The 17,982-nt window shown below is 38.2% G+C and overlaps 1 protein-coding gene across 2 annotated transcripts in view; it reads left to right on the forward strand.

Annotated features, from left to right (window-relative positions):
• Positions 1-1,896: 1,896 nt before the first annotated feature.
• mbd2 (methyl-CpG binding domain protein 2) overlaps positions 1,897-17,982 on the forward strand; it is a 197,461-nt gene continuing 181,375 nt past the window's right edge. The window contains exon 1 of one of the 2 annotated variants that reach the window (XM_051928022.1): positions 1,897-2,402. In XM_051928022.1, coding sequence (XP_051783982.1) covers positions 2,287-2,402 — 116 coding nt within the window. In that variant the 5' untranslated portion in view covers positions 1,897-2,286. The remainder of the gene's footprint in view (positions 2,403-17,982) is intronic. The other variant, XM_028802574.2, reaches the window with a different exon arrangement.

Genomic DNA, 17,982 nt, shown 5'->3' on the forward strand with positions numbered 1-17,982 from the left:
TAGGAATAATTTAGCTAGTTTTCTACTCAGTTTATTAAATTGTGAAATTAAAACCAAGATATGTTGAATTATGTGCGAACTCGTTTAGAAAAATAAATTCCTATATTAAAGGTGGAGCTCATTTGAAAAACAATATTGAAAAGTAATGCTATTTAAGACAAACTAAATGTGCTGTTTTCCTTGAATTGATTTTTTTCCGCTTCGCTAAATCTTACACTAAGCATTCAAATTGGCAGTGATATACCTCTTCCCTGTTTTGAATGATAATTATTGTTTTATTAGCCACACATTTGCATTCACTTTTCTCTTTTAACAGTATTTACAGTATGTGAAAGAAATGTTAACAAAAAAATGTTTTTATTATTATTATTATATGGTTGTTTTTATTAATCTATGGCTCCATTGTTATAATGATAATAATCCTTTTCTTGGGTCTCAGTGTGGTACCAATTTTCTTATTTGGATTGTCAGATTAAAAGATTTGTCAGATTAAAAGATTATTTTTTAATACTTAGGATAGGTTAGACAGACAGACAGACAGACAGACAGACAGACAGACAGACAGATAGATAGATAGATAGATAGATAGATAGATAGATAGATAGATTATTAATCCCAAGGGGAAATTCACATACTCCAGCAGTAGTATATCGATAAAAAACAATATTAAATTAAAGAGTGATAAAAATGCAGGTACAACAGACAGTAACTTTGTATAATGTTAACGTTTACCCAACCGAGTGGAATTGAAGAGTCACATAGTGTGGGGGAGGAACGATCTCCTCAGTCTGTCAGTGGAGCAGGACATTGACAGCAGTCTGTTGCTGAAGGTGCTCCTCTGTCTGGAGATGATATGGTAAAAACTATTAAATATAAATATATCTGACGCAGTAGTAAGACCACATCTGCAGTACTGTGTGCAGTTCTGGTCACCACACTACAAAAAAGACAGCAGCACTTGAAGTAGTGCAGAGAAACCAAGTGCATTCCAGGATTTAAGGACTTGTTCTACTGTGACAGACTCAAGAGAATTAAACCATTTTAGTCTTGAGCAGAGGTGACTGTGTGGACACCTAATCCAGGTTTTTTGAAGCCTAAAAGGCACTGATAAAGTACCTGTAGATCTAAAAGAATTCTTAACAACTATCACTAACTCAAGGACACCTGTGGAAATTAAGGGCAAGGGCGTTTAGGACTGAAGCCAGAAAACAATTCTTTTTGCAGAGTTATGGGAATCTGGAAAAAAAAAACCACAGGGACATGTAGTTGAAGCAGGAACCTTGATAACCTTTGGATGACAGCCTGGGACAGCTTACCTATTAGCTAAACAAACAGATTGATGGGCTGAATGGTCTCCTCTCGTTTGTCAAAACTCTTACCTTCTTTTGATGAAGTGTGGCCACTCAGTCGAACCACCTGTTAAGAAGTTAAGCAGTCAGCTGCACAGCGAAGTGTACAGACGCAGGTCCTTGAACTTGATGATGAGCTTAGAGGGGTTTATTATGTGAAATACTAAACTATGAACAATTTTAAGATGCTTCACATTGGAAGTTACGCTGGATCTGTCATTTTGTCATTTACACTTTTTCGCCACTATTTAGAAAAGCAATTCGCTGAAAGGCACTACAAACTCTCAATAGTGACGCAGATGTTATTTAGTAACACCTGATTTCGTGGTGTTCTGCAATCATGTTTGTAGAGAGAAACACACAAGCGGCTCCCAACATATCTTTTAAGTTAACAGGGCTGACTGATTGACTGACAGACACCCCACGACCGACGGGTAAAATCAAGCCTGTTGTCAGCGAGACTGCGCGCGAAGAGCACGACGGGACGGGACGAGACGGGACACCAAAGGCTGGCTGGCAGGCTGGCTGTGTGAGGCGCGTCGGTCTGACTCGGAGGAGGCTGTCCCAGCCGGCCTCTCTGGCTCCTTCGGGAGGGCTCTCTCTGCATGTCGTCACGCGGGGCGGGGAGATCGCCGGTTGCCAGGCGCTATGTGTCACTGGGAAGTGTAGAAATTTCGGAGCGTCACGTCAGTGTCTCCTCCATCGCCGCCGCTGCGGGCTGGAGGTGTGGGCTCCTTGCAGAGTAGGGCAGGGTAGGGCAGTGCGGAGCGGAGCGGCGCTCTACTGCTCTGAGTGCAGTCCTAGGGCAGGCTGGTAGGGGCAGCTGAAAAATTGCTCTTAAGTTTATACCCATCTGTGTATTTGACATCACTTCTATATAAACACAGTCTAGATTACTTATTACGGTGTGTGGGCTACGGCAAAAAAAATATTGTAAATGATTATGGAAAGGAAGAGGATGGACTGCCCGGCTTTACCCCCGGGGTGGAAGAAAGAAGAAGTGATCCGGAAGTCCGGACTGAGTGCTGGCAAAAGCGATGTCTACTACTACAGGTAACAGTCAGAGATGACAGCAGCCTAGCGATCTAGCCTTCCCACATTGTGGGTACACAATTCACCATCCGTCTCTGCTTACTCCCCCTCTCGGCTTCCCCTATTACTGCGTCAGGACGCGAGCCGGAGACAGCCTTCTCCATAACACTCCGCGTGCTGTCACTTCTCCAGCTGAACTCTGGCTCTGTCGCTCCGCTGACCACTTCACCTCGCCTTATCTTTCTGCTCTCCTTTGATCTTGAACTTATAGGTCTCCGCGGTCAGCTGTCACACATCTTCTTGAACTTTTCAGACAAGCTGGCGGGCAAGCTAGTAGCAGGTGGCCTTTCAGAGTAGGGGGTCCCATCAGTGGTCCCTTTTCAGATAGGAGAACTGTTTCTTTCAACCTTTGGAACTAATCAGCAGTGTCTCTTCTACACAGTGTAATGCTGTGTTCTGTTATTTGCAGCTTCCCCATCCCTTAGGCAGAACTTACTGAATTGTCTAATTCATTCAGTAGAAGCTCATTTTAGTGTGTCCTCTTCTCTTTCCTTTGCCCAATGTACTTTGCCTTGCAGTTGTTTGCCGAAGTTAGTAAAGCTGCTTTTCTGGTGATTAGTCATGTCTCGGCTGCCTAGCTGTGCTGCACAGTTTAGCAGTGTCAGTATCACTTTCATTATTGCTCAAGTGTCTCCATGTGAGGGAGAAGGGAAAGGGCTGTCTTGAATGTGTTAGAGGTTGAGACAGTAGGTAGAAAATGACTGTAAGAAGCGCTGCTTTGTCACATCCTGTAGTTGACCAAGTTATGAGTGTATGGTTAGGAGTTCAATAAACATTGCTTGTTCTGAAGGAGATCATAGTTATTTACTTTGTAAGCTGTTTGTCATATTGTCGACATTTAGCCAGAGAGAATCTAAAATTGCATGCTTGCCTCACTTGTTGTGACTTTTTTGTATTTTGGCATAAGAGAAATCATACGTGCTTATTAAAGGGTGCCTTATGTTTTTCCTAACTTCACTTATGGTGAGCTTACTGTGTCCTGGATTATTCATGAGCTGTAGAGGCAAATAAGAGTTTTTTCTTCTCTGTGTAGATTTCACCATTACTAGCTTCCTTCACTCTACTGATCATAGTCATTGGCCCTTTGTTTGCTGCCTAACGCCATGTAGTATATGTCTATTTTGTATACATGTATTTTTCTTTTTAGCATTTATTTAAATGCTAGGTTCTTCTTTTCAGAAATGTAGATTTAGGTTGACGTTTTTAGCTGTTTGCTTTCAGAAGATGGTACAGGGAACCAAACTAATGAGCGTGATTCAAAACTATCCCTCACGCAAATCCCTTTCTGACCACAGGCTGAAATCGGATGTTACTTTGTGTGAGTCACTTAACTTCCTTTGAATGATTCCTGAACACGCTGGGCCTTTTGTGCTCGCTGTGAACTGTGTTTGGCTGGTTTGCAGTCGAGACCTTGAAAATGTATGTGGTATTTTTGCAGAATAAGGCATACACCTCTTAAATATTCAATGTGTATTTGATGCAGTAAGCACAAAAGTATTTAATGTGGAGTTGCTAAATTCATGTGATCTGGAAAGCAGATTCCTTTGATGATGTGCCCGTCTTCTTTAAATATATTACTATTTTGTTTTATCCCAGTTGTTTCCTTTACTGACAATATCATTCAGATCCACTTTATGTTGTTTTTAATGTCACTCAGATATGACCAAAGTTTTATATACTAAAGGCTAATACCTGATATGGGATATCTTTAAAATTTTTTTCAACTACTATGTAAATTTTTGAACAGAAGAGGCGGGCAAGACTTTAGAGTCGTGAATTGAGCCCTTACTCAAACTTGCTGCCTCCACCCAGCACCATGAAATTGATTTTTAGATTCTTTAGTGGAGCCAAGTGACACCCAAACTAGCCATCAATGTGGCGACTCCTTTTCAGAGAGCCTCATTCAAATGAGACTCTTGTGAAGATCTACACATTGATATGCATTAGTGTCAGGGGAGAAAGGCACCCCAAGAGTTTGAAAGGGATTGGCATGGCTAGTTACTTACTATTCCTACATTTTTATAGGTCATGCTAAACCTTTCATCAAGTAATAAGCACTTGTAATTGTTAATCTGTAAGTTTATAATATGCAAAAGAAATTCACATCTTATAGATTTAGCTCAGTTAATAACTCCTGACACCATCTTTGATGAAAATGGGTTGCAATCATAAGTTTTATTGCTAGGTTGCATGCATGTTGTAAATAAAGGAAACGTGACGATATATGAAGCTAAAAAGAAAAGAGATTTATAGCATAAGTAATTTTAGGAAGTTTAATTTAATCAGAGAATAATGTTCTTTAATAGATAAAGTTATCCATCCAATCATAGTCAAACCTGTTTAGTAAAACTCACAGTGATGAAGCCCATCCTATAATAGATCATCCATCCATCCATTATCCAACCCGCTGAATCCGAACACAGGGTCACGGGGGTCTGCTGGAGCCAATCCCAGCCAACACAGGAACCAATCCCGGGCAGGGTGCCAACCCACCGCAGGACACACAAACACACCCACACACCAAGCACACACTAGGGCCAATTTAGAATCGCCAATCCACCTAACCTGCATGTCTTTGGACTGTGGGAGGAAACCGGAGCGCCTGGAGGAAACCCACGCAGACACGGGGAGAACATGCAAACTCCACGCAGGGAGGACCCGGGAAGCGAACCTAAGTCCCCAGGTCTCCCAACTGCGAGGCAGCAGCGCTACCCACCGCGCCACCCATAATAGATCTTGGCAAGTATCAAATAATATTTCATCTTTGTTCTGCTTACTTTGTGACTTTAAAGTAAAAAAACAGTTGTCTTTTATGAGTTTTGAATTTTGCTTTTTGTAAATTGCCTTGTGGCAGTGTGGTCTGTGAAAAGTACTATAATACAACAGTATGATTGATTGAGTAATTTAATTTCAGGGTGGTCTTTGCAATTCTATACCCATAGCCACCCTCCCATCTTTTCATTATGGAGACCAAGAGTCATCCTCTTTGCACACCAAATAAAACCAGGTCTTTTATGCATTTATTCTTAATACAAAGACCTGCAATTTTTCAAAAATAGTAACCATTATTCTGTTCATCTTCCCGTTTGAAAATTCTGATAGAAATGGAAAAATTGCTACATGTTTTAAAATATCAGTATTATATGCGACATAGCCTATGTGGATAGCGTTTTGAGTACTGAGAAAAGCGCTATATAAATGTAATGAATTATTATTATTATTATAACCAAATCCTGACCCTAAAACAAGTTTGGTAACAGAAAAACAAAATAACAGAGATCTTTATACCATACTAGCTGTATTTTACAGCACAGGGTCCTAGAAAGTATTGAAATCGTCAGAAAAAATATTGAAATGTAGAGATTTCAGGTAGTTTCGTTTTGCTGATGTGCTTATATCACTTGTGCTTTAGCTGCTAAGCGACTGTCTTTCTTCAGAGGTTTCATTTTGTCGTGCTCTCCTCGCTTGTGTATTAGCAGCGGGAGGAAAAGTAAAAGGGATACTGTTTTGCCGATGCGCTCCCCATGCTTCTGTAATAGCAGATAAGCGAGTGACTCTCTCTTTGGATGTTTCGTTTTGCTGACGTGCTGGCCTTGCTTGCGTATCCTCGGACGTGGAGCCCTTACCCCGACTCCATCTCTCACTTCCAGGCCAGACAGACACACACAGTTCCACGTGTAGACGTTTATATGTAAGATATTAAGTATATCTTTAAGGTGCTAAGAAGGGCTACATCTTGATAAAAGTTCAACAGCCAAAGCTTCTCTTTTTACTTTTCATCAGAAAGTAGACTTTTATTCATTTATATATACCTAAACCCGCTTAATCCAATTCTGGATTATGGGGAGCCAGATCCTATCCCAGCAACACTGTGCACAAGGTGGGAAACAACTTTGGACAGGACTTCAGTCCCTCACAGGGCACTTACATGAACTTTCACCTATTTTTCCTTCATGTTGCTTTGCAAGGGCACATTTTGTGTTTTAAAATACATAAACATTTGAGATAAATATTTGATCTTTTTTATTTGAGTTCTGAACAGTATCCCAGAGCTTAGCACTACTAACCTCACTACTCTAGAACCAATGGTTGATTCCTGGCCCCATCACTGTTTGTTTTTGAGGAGTTTCATTTTCATCCCACATCCCAAAGACATTAATTTTGCGTCACTTTAATCTAAATATAATCTAAAATTAGTTTAATCTAAATTAGCCTGGTATAAGTGAGTGAGGTTATGTGAGGTTGTGTAAATAAGCTTGTCTAGTAATGGCCAGTTGTGCTGCCCACGGCTGCCTCCAGCATTGTGTCAAAGGCTATTGTTCCCAATTAGGTTGTACTGGGAAATTTTAAAATTTCAGTAGATGGATGTCTTTTTTATCACATTTTGTGATTATCATTAAGTGAAAATCACCACTGTTCTGTTTTCATTACTTTTTTATACTGTTAGTTTTGTTATCCATCTGTTGTCAAACTTGGTCCATCGAATTAGCTATCACGAGGGACTAGAACCTATCCTAGCTGGACAGAATCACAACTATATAAGACACCAGGCACACATATTCACTCATAGAAGGCTAAGTTAGAATAACTAGTTAGCCTAAAAGGTATGTCTTTAGGGTATGGGAGGAAAACTGGAGTATACAGAGAAGGGGTTACAACCCGGACTCCTGGAGATGTGTGGCAACAACACTAATTACTGTGCTACTTCTTGGTTTTTTAAAAGACGTTCAAGTAAGCAGAGTGGCAGCATGACCAAACCCATGGATTGACACAGAAGTTCCACCAGATTACATATATAAAAGTTATGTGGATGTGAATCTGCAGGAATTAGAAAGAAAAAAGGATGATGCTAAATATAGCAGTAAAGCCAACTGGCATTCAACAAACATTTGTTGGAAAATTTTGTTAAACTGTATATTCATTCTAGTTTTTAAGTATCACACATCAGTTCTGTAATGTAGTAATGTTTTTAGGATATGGCAAATTAAAATATACATGGCTGTGTATTTTTTGAAATACTATTATATGGGCTCCCACATTCTTAGAACCATCTTTATTATGGCGTTTTTATCACACCTCATTTATATTTATAAGGTATCACTCTTTTTTTCCAAATCCCACCTTTCTGTTCCAGAAGTAATTGTTCAGAAAGCCTATAAAGTGTTTCATTTAATCTGCTGCTGTTAGAATAGGTGTTACGAGAAAAATATTGACCCACATCCCTCTATGCCTAAAACCAAAGGCACATTTTTATATAATTTTACTGCATGTATCACTATTTATGTATTGTTTTAAACTGTGATAATATTCTGTAGATGCCAAGTACGTAATGTGATCAGTTTTACAGTTGTGTAGGTGGTGTATTACAACCTAAAGGAATTAATGAACTCAAAATTATTACTCATTAGATATCGTTGCAATCCTTTTTATTTGTCAGATACAGTGTTTCTACCGTATATTTAGCAGTATGTATTTAAACAGGAAGTCAAATATTTCAAAAGACATGAGAGACATGTTTAACGCAACATTCGCCATTTCAGGGTTGCAGGGGGCCTGATTCTATCCCAGCAGCATTGGGTAGAAGGCAGAAAGCAACCTTCGATACCATTACATCACCAGGCCTACTCACACGCACACATCACCACAAGGGGACATTTGAAATTACCGATTAGCAAAACCTGCATGTCCTGAAGTGGGAGGGAAACTAGACAATGTATAGAAACATCACACCAAAATGGAGAGAATGTAGCAGCTCCACACAGACAATGAATGGATGTGGGATTAGAATCCAGGATGCTGGCATGATAGAGCAGCACAAACTTTTTCACCATTCTGCTCCCAGTGCAACATATTTAGACAGCTAAAAAATACTTCAGCATCATTAAACTCTTACAAAAGAATATCTGTTTCTGATAATGAGTGAAACAATGTAATATAATAATTTGGAAAAGTTAGTAAAGTAAAGATGTAGTGGTTAAGCTACAACCTGTCTGCATAAATGATTATGTATTTATGTACCTCTCTGCTTAATCCAAGGAGTAGAATAGCCACTCAAAAATAATGCAACATAATGTATCGATTTAGTATTTCTTTTTTTAGTTAATCAAATTACAATATGTAAATAAAACAATACAAATCTGTGAAATAATTACATTTCCAGCATATTTGAAAGAACTATTAGTATGGCAATTGTTAATTATATTTTCACTGATAATATCCTGCCTTTTTGTAAGGTGTGGAAATTAGTGCTAACTTAGATATAAGAATGTACCTGTATAGTATACAGTTCTAGAAATATATATCATAATGTAATGCAATTCCCACTCACTGTGGGACAGAACCTATCCCGTCAGCAAGGATAGAACCAGCCATTCAAAGGGTGCCTATCCATGACAGGGCCCAGTTACGCACATACTCACATTCACACAGGACCAGTTTAGAATCACCAGTTACCCTAACAGGCATGAATTTGAGATGTGGCAGAGCTGTCATAGTACACACAGAAATCCCACTCAGACACAAGGAGACCAGGAGCAGGACGCTAGAATGATAAATTACTATTAGAATATATACATACTTATGTAGAATACGTATTATGAAATAACTAAAATAAATAGGCAGTACCATGATGTAGTGGCTAGTGCCCGTGCTGCCTCAGAGGCCCTGGGTTTCAATCCTGGCCCAGTCACTGAATGTATGAAATTTGCCCTCACTCTCTCATGTCTGTGTGGTTATGTTTATGAATATTCCAGTTTTTCACCCACATCCTGAAACTGTGCATTCTAGATTAATTGTCAAGATGTATTAATGCCTTTAAGTTGGCCTAGTATGAGTGAGATTTCTGTGTTAAGTGTATCCTGTAATACAGTGGAACCATCCAGATTTTTCTTTCTGTCTTGCTCCTGGTGCTGCTGGGACAGTGCTTTTGTGACCATACATTGCAATAATTCAGATAATAGTTAGAAATAGTTAATCTAGCACTATAGTGTACAAGTGTAAATGTTGAGGCTAAGTGCTTGAAAAAACATGCAAGTTTGCAAATTCATGAAAGGTGTACAAGTTACACATATATTGAGCATTTTTGTAACATCCTGTCATTACAATGAGAATTGTTATTATGCATTTCTAATCTCCAGTGAAATGTTTGTTGCCAGTGAAATATCATTGTGCTGTGCCACACATACTGGAGTTTAATATCATACATCATTTCTACAATGATTTTATCTTCTGTTTGTACCAGTAAGTTGCTTTTAGAACTTCTGTAAATTCATGTTGAAAGCACAACCAAAAAACTGTATACTGATATTAGCAGTTGAATAATGCTGCTTAAATTTAATATTAATGAATAATATATCTATAATGACAATAAGATCAGCACCTAAAAACTCAACAGCTGGGATCAGTTGACTATCAAAATACGGTACCAGGCAGAAACTAGTAGAGGATAAAAACTGTATTATCATTACAGCTGACAAATATTAGAATCACAACCAGTACAGGCCCCAGTAATTATAGAGTATGATCCATTAAAAATATAAATAAATAAATACAACAAAAGCATTTGCACATGCACATTGCATATTATGGAAACATGTAAACACTAATAACATGTCAATTTTAATTTGAAATTAATGAAAACAAAATAGTTTATTGAGGAGATTTATCTTGCTGCCTATCACATATACTGTATATATCCATCCATCCATCCCCTTCCGCTTATCCGAGGTCGGGTCGTGGGGGCAGCAGCTTGAGCAGAGATGCCCAGATTTCCTTCTCCCCGGCCATTTCTTCTAGCCTTTCCAGGAGAATCCCGAGGCGTTCCTAATGTATATATATTTTTTGTAAAAAGGGTTTGGCAAGGCTTAATTTGATTATAGTGAAGTCAAATATTTATATAGGTCAGAGGTTTCCCAACAGGTACTGAGTCTCTATTGTGGCTGCTGGTTTTCCTTTTAGTTTGTAAACCACAAGTTATTTAGTATGGTAATGCTGTCAGAAATATCTAGGAGTTTCTTTATTTTTAATATTTTATACAACATAACAAAGTGGTTTTGTTGTTAACATTTTATTTTCCCTAAATATTTATTAATTGCATAAAGTGCAATATTTAGTTTAGTTTTTTTTTTTTTTTTTTTACTATCACTTAAAAGTGCATCTTTCTGACAGTTAACATTTGCCTAAGATCTAAATTATTTCCTATAGGCCTATACAAAAAGCCTCTGTATTTAAAACCTGCATTGCATTATTTTCTTCAAATTATTACTGTACATTAAAAATAAATGCTATTTGTGACATCTACCCAGAACAAACTGTCTATACCCCTTGAATCTGAAACTAGTCAAGCTGTATAAAATGTGTATAAAGGCAAACATATCTGGTTCTTATAAAACAACAAAATAAATAAAGTCCTGCTTGATTACAGAAGAGAGTATTCCCAAGGGTATTCTTATTGAAGAACTGTCATTAACCCATTTGAATTTGGAGTAAATACTTAAATGACTAGAATTTGACCAGATGTCTACCTGAATTCTGCTGGGATTTGTCCTTTTAACAGCTATAGACTAGCACATATGGCACTTTAAGAAAATGCATTATATATGTCCTAAATGAATATATAGTTAAAGGTGTGCTGCTTTCCTTTGGTAATATGATATTCACAAGAGACAATGTGTGCATTGTGGGTTCTCTGGGATTTACTTTTGCTGTGCATTGTGTTTTTGTCAGCCACAATAATCAGAGTTTGACAGTCATTAGATGCAGTGCTGAACAAACTTAGATTTGATAGATAGCTAAGAAAATGAACATTTTTTAAAATAGTTTAGTGATCTTGGCCTATATACATAGTAATTATTGAAATTATGAAATTAAAGTACTTTTCACTCCAGTTAAGGAAGCAAGGATAACATTTACTTGTAATTCAGTTCAATTCTATTCAATTAAACATGTTCTTATATAAAGTATAGTTCTGGATAAAAAGTCATTAAATTATTTACTATTCACATATTTATAGCAGAATATAACATGAAAAGAAATTCAAGAACACAAGTTAATTTTGGAGATGAGAAAAATACCATGAAATATGTACAATTAAATAATTGTATTCAAAAAAAAATTTGGACGTGAGCGTCAGTAGGCTTTAAGCCCTATGAACCACGTTACCCAAACTATTCTAGAACATTTCAGTATTTACCGCTCTAATGCTTATCTTTCTAATCAGAAAATAAGTCATCACATAACAATTGACGAGAATTGCAGAATTACAGTATTTGAGGGTTCCTCTGGAGTACCTCTTTCTCTTTTACACGATTTGGCTCAAAAACTAATCAGCACATTGTGATCTCATAACAGGCTTGAGTTTCGAGTTTGGTATTTTTCCGTCCAGCCGTTTTAGCTCTAGACCGTCCTCAAGAAACTGTGACACACAGACAGACACACACCCATCACTGAGATATCAATATTCTCTGTATCAGGGGACCCTAAAACATCGAGATCCACTGAAAACTGGATATCGACATTTTTAACAAATCTAAAGCTTTCGCTCCTTCGCGATAGATGATAGGTTTTGCACAAAGCATCCTTGCAAACAGAAAAAGCATCAAAACAAAGGTTTATCATTTTTTTTGTACACAATAAATGCAAAGGATGGATAAACATTTGGAAAACACAAAATACAAGTGTAATAACTGAAAGAGAACTGTAGTTGTTAAACAGGATAGCTGTAAACAGGACAACTGTGGGATAGTTTGTAACACTCACTCACAAATCAAAGCAGGAGTGCTACAAGAACCAACATTTTTCTAATTTTTCTCCCAAGCACTCTCTATCTCTCTAATACTCTGGCCATATTCCTTCTCTGTCCCTCTGAGCTGTTGCCTAACTCACCTACTGACTCAAAGATCAGTGAGCCACTGTCAGGAGCCACCCTGGTGTTGTTTTGGGGGCAATCACTGGTAAGCACTTGCACAGCAACACCCTCTGAATGTTCTAAGACCCTCCTGGCAGCCCCAAGTTGCTCTTCATGACTGAACCCAATTATGTAATTAAATATCCATGAAAGTTTAGTGTTCATGAATTTACCTGTCCCATTTAATGGGGTACTAAGCAGCACCTGTCCCCAATGTACCACCCTGTGCTGCCTTATGATGGTATGAAATGATTCTTCTGGTTTTGTTCTGAAACCCCATGATTATATTCTAGTTGGAGAGCTAGGTTTCACTGTTGTGTACCGAGTAATCTACCCTCAAATATTCTGCGGAGCCAGTGCATGCTTGGACCCACGCCACAAGTCTTTTTGTTTTTTGCACAGTTCCCTCTGTCTACTGCTCTGTCATGATACCATACACATTGAAAGGGCATAATGCATCCTTGGCTGTGTTCCTGCTCTTCTCATACAGGTGAACCTTTCATTTACAGAATACAAGCTGTACCAGGTCAGTCTCCTCTTTTCTTCCCAGTTCCTGACACTAATTTACTAGCCTTCTACCCTGTCACAATATATAGTTTATTTATTTATTTATTTTATGATACTAATATAAGTTTGGTACTGCTTTAACAGTGACTAGACCCAGATTCCTTCACTCTGAAAGTCATTACACAGCACACTCAGATACAGTCTGTTAAAACAGTTATTACTGATATGTGTCTTATTCAAAGCATAAATCATTTTTCATATATATACTAAGGGGCTTCTCCCCCTGCTCGCTTTGCTCGCCCACCCCCGGGTTTGGTTAACCGGATATATAATTTTAACAGATTGTCATTTTCATGGGAATTGTTACATATGCATTATTTTCACTTTTACTTTAACACTTTAGTAAAAACAATATTTAGAATTAACTTTTCTTCAAGATCACATTGAAGTTTGATTCTGTGTTTGGACTTACATTGCGACAACGCAACATATAACTGCCTGTGAGTGAATATCGTTTCTTTCTCTCTAATAAATAAAACTACTTTTTTGAATGTTTGTCCATGCTCTTTCTTCTTCGCTTAGTCGTTGACGTGTTATCTAGAATGTATAAAATTATTGTCCTGATAAAATTTATAAGAGCTGAGAGCGCAGGAAGTGTGTCTGACAAAAGCATTTACACGACTAAGGTTAGATGACCGTGGTCTTGTTTGAAAATAGTTGTAATTAGGCCGTGACTTGAAAGAATCTCATATTTAAAATCTCCGTCTCACTGTACTTCATACAGCACCAACGTTTTTGGTGATAGCGCTTTGAGTACTGAGAAAAGCGCTATATAAATGTAATGAATTATTATTATTATTATCTTTTAATTCTCGCTGGCAACATGAATTAGATGATCTACAAATCTCCGAACAATATATTCAATCTCTTTTTGCTGTTCCGTTATTTCACCAAGTAATAATTTCCATTTGTTTTCACTAATGCAATCTTTACTATGCTTTTTTTTGAGACTTTCGAATTTTCGTACATCCATTATCTCTAACCTGCTCTGCATGTGTACCGTGTCAATGTTTTTGAATTCTTTACGACGTTCTACTTTGTCATCTACTCTTTGTCCTTTATTTCTGGCTCTGGGCATGGTTAAATCTCTTGGCACAAAGACTCAGAGAAAATTGCGTCTCGTCTCCTTCTAAGATTTTTTTTATAATATACATATATATACAGTGGAACCTCAGGTCACGAACGTCTCGGACCACAACCACACACTCAGGTGACGAACATGCCAGCTTCCCTTCTGGTTTGTACGCACCGATGATTTCCACACATGTTCAGTCTCTCCCTGTGCATTCCCTGTGCAGCGAGCGAGAGAGAGAGAGCGTGAGCGAGTGAGCGAGAGAGAGAGCTCGAGTGAGCAAGAGAGCGAGAGAGAGAGCAAGAGCCAGAGAGAGAGAGCACGAGAGAGAGAGAGAGAGAGAGAGCACAAGCAAGCGATAGAGAGAGAGAGCATGAGCGAGCAAGAGAGAGAGAGCATGAGCGAGCGAGCGAGAGCGAGAGAGAGAGAGAGTGAGTGCGAGAGAGCGAGAGAGTCCAAGCAGAAGAAGTAAACATTACAGAAGAAGTAAGTAAACATTTAGTTTACTATTACACTGTGCATTCTATGGTATAATTAACTATTTTTGTGCTTAAAAATCTTTAAAAAAATATATATTTACATACAGCTCGTATGGTCCGGAATGGATTAATTGTGTTTACATACAATCCTATGGGGGAAATTACTTCGGGTCACAACCAAATCAGGTTGCGACCAGAGTTTTGGAACGAGTTACGCTCGTGACCCGAGGTTCCACTGTATATATATATTTTATATATATATATATATATATATATAATATACGCATTAAATATCTAATATATATATATATATATTACATATTTTTTTAAATATTTCACATGTAAAATGTTCAATGATCAGCTATAAATTTAGCAAAACATAACATTGTCATACCTAAATAATTCAGTTCAGGGTGGCGGGAGGCCAAAGCATGTGTCAGCAGGTCTGGGTGCAAGGCAGAAAAAGCTCCGTGCAGGGAACCCATCCTGTGTAGGGTCAACTTACACACAGACACGCATACACAGTCACACTTTAACTAATGCAAGGCCAGTTTGGAATCACCAGTTAACATAACCAGCATGTCTTTGGGGACATGGGAGAAAAGCCATATATTTGACATGGTATGTAAAGATGCTCAAATAAACATAAGGTAGTAAGCAGAGATTTGAAAGTGAAATCTCCAGTCTACGTGAACACAGAGACAACACAGAATGTACCTATTTGTGTGTGGCCACCTTGCGGTTGGCTGGTACCCTTTCCAGTGATTGTTTGGATAAGTGAGTTTAGAAAATGGATGGATGGAATGTGTCACATTCATTCTTTTATCACCTAGTCTTAATAGTAGATTAAACTAATTTGACTAATAATGCATTAAATACATCAAGCATTCAGTTTTTGAATGCACTCCTACAACTATTTGGGGGTCCATATCAATAACAGGCTGGACTGGTCTCATAACACAGAGGAATTATATAAGAAAGGGTACAACATGCCTTTTTTCCTTAGGAGACTGCATTCCTTTAATGTGAGTAATTACATACTTCACGTCTTCTATAACTTTGTGATGTCCGGTGCGATTTTCTACACTTTGGTGTGCTGGGCTTGTAAAATCACTTTAGGAGAGGCCCACTGAATCAACCATCAAATTAAAAGGGCAGGCTCAGTTATGGGACACACTCTGGACCCCCTGAAGGTCGTAGTGAAGGAGACAATGAAAGCAAAACTGAGTGCTATTATGAACAATGCTGCACATCTTTTCTCTAACACACTAAGGCAACACTTCAGACAAAAAATTATGCAGCAAAAGTGTTTCAAGTAACGCTATATATACCAACAGCAATATGCCTACATAATGTCTCACTGCATAAGTAAGTCCCACATTTTCTTTCCTTTTAAAATTCTTTCTTTCTAGACATTCTGGTGTGTGTTCAGTCCACATTGTGTGTGTATCTATATTTATTTATCTGTCTATCTTTTCATGTATTTATTTTTTTAAAGAGCTTCTATAAAAAGCCAAATTTCCTCCTGGGGACAATTAAAATTCTACTGTATGTACATCTTAAAATTCATGGTCATGGGTTTCTTACAACATTGGGAACTAGGCAACCAGGAACCAGCCCTGCTTAGAGTGCCCTCACATTAATTGAACAATAATGTTTAATAAATTATTTTGGATTATTTATTAAAAAATAGGAAAAAATCATTATTAGAATGCTGCTGAGAATTGTGACTGACTGTATGATGAATCTATTTATTTCTACCAGATGGCTTTTGCGGGACCTTGCAATTAAGACCCCTGCCATGAAAAGTCGGTTGATGGTACTGCTGTGTTGTGCTTCCCTCAAAGTTCAGTTTTCTGTTTAGAATTTCAGGCAATTCCATTATTCAACCTTTATCCAATGTGCATATAAATTGTCAGAGGTATAAATCCATTTATTCTATACATTTTCTCGTTTAAATGTTTTGTGAAAGGCGCTATATTGGTGCCTGACCCGACACAGATGGACATGGAGGCACGCGTAAAATAAAACACAAATTTTTCTTCCGCTGGAGAGCACGTCTTCCCTGTGTCTCCCAGGTACAGCACAGTCTCAAAACACCAACACAATACAACAGAAATATCCTCCGCTCCTCCTCCCGACGCTGGTGCCTCGATTAGTGGCTGCAGGCTTCTTTTATAGCCCTCCCGGAAGTGCTCCAGGTAATAATTGGCCTAATTAGGCTGCACTTCCAGGTGTGTCACCTGCTCCAGTGTAGCATAATTGTGAACCCCGATGCAACCCAGGGGGCTGCCACCAAGTGTTCCAGGGGATGTAATGTGCATCCCATGGCTGCTCCCCTGGATCCAGTGCCAAAGGGGCGTCCTGGCCGGGCATGGGTCCCAGCCATCTGCCACAGTTTGCATTACTGTACCTGGTTGTATGTAAAGTTGTGAACATTTTTACAGAAACATTCAAACTGGTAAAAGTAATACTTTGCTCTTAAAAAAAAATAACACACATGAAAAAGATTAAATCTGTGCATGTGCAGTCCTAAGTGCAGCATTGTGGATCAGGGGTTATGGCCGCTGCCTGGCATATCCTGGTTTCAAGTCCTGGTTGTTGTGCTTATGTTTACTCTGTGATGGACTGGCTGATTCCTGCCACCACAGGCTAAGGTCCCCTGAGACCATAAATTTTAATTCAGAGGATTTGAGAATGTTTTTCTATGGATATGCGATCATCAGGAATTAGGGCTCAGAATTAGAATTCTTAGGAACACTAATAATGTAACATTTTAGTACTGTTCAAATTTCAGACATATATAGTGAGCTGTAACATGTTCTTTAGCTGCACTGGTATGTTTGATTTTGTTTAAGTGAGACCCTTTCTTCTTGAAAACTGCACCGCTTAGAAAAGGTGATGAAAGAATTAAATCAATCATTGGATGCCAGTTACAGTAAATGCTTTTTACCCAAATATTTAAAAAGGAGGCCATGTTACTTTTAATATCACTGAATATAACTTGCATTGTTAGGCATGATAGTTTTTGGTTTACTGTATAGGCCCTAGAACTAATCTCGACTTCATCATTTTACAATACCTTTTAGTCCAAATATGGCCCTCGGTAAACTGACTTTTAGCCATCATATGGGAGCACTTTTACTACAAGATTAGATCACAGATATGAAGCACTGTGACCCACCAACTGTGTCTTGCTGATGTGAGAGATTCTTCTCAAACTTCAGTATAATAGGGTCACATTATTCAGGAAGTCGTATTTTAACATATTAAACCACAGTACGTTGACCTTCACATTTACTGTAAGTGCAACTATAAAGGAAATACTTCAGCGAAGTTACTAAATGTTCATTTTTCACACGTGTCCATCCCTTAATTTGTCCTTAATTATATTAACTTTCATCAGTAATCGTATAGTAACAACTTGTACTTATCATAGACCATTATTTAACCACCCTAACTCCCATTTGGGTCTAGATATAAACAGTGTTTGAAAAACGTGAAAAGCAAAAAAAAAAA

Source organism: Erpetoichthys calabaricus, chromosome 5 (genome assembly GCF_900747795.2).
Source record: "Erpetoichthys calabaricus chromosome 5, fErpCal1.3, whole genome shotgun sequence".
Taxonomy (NCBI): Eukaryota; Metazoa; Chordata; class Cladistia; order Polypteriformes; family Polypteridae; genus Erpetoichthys; species Erpetoichthys calabaricus.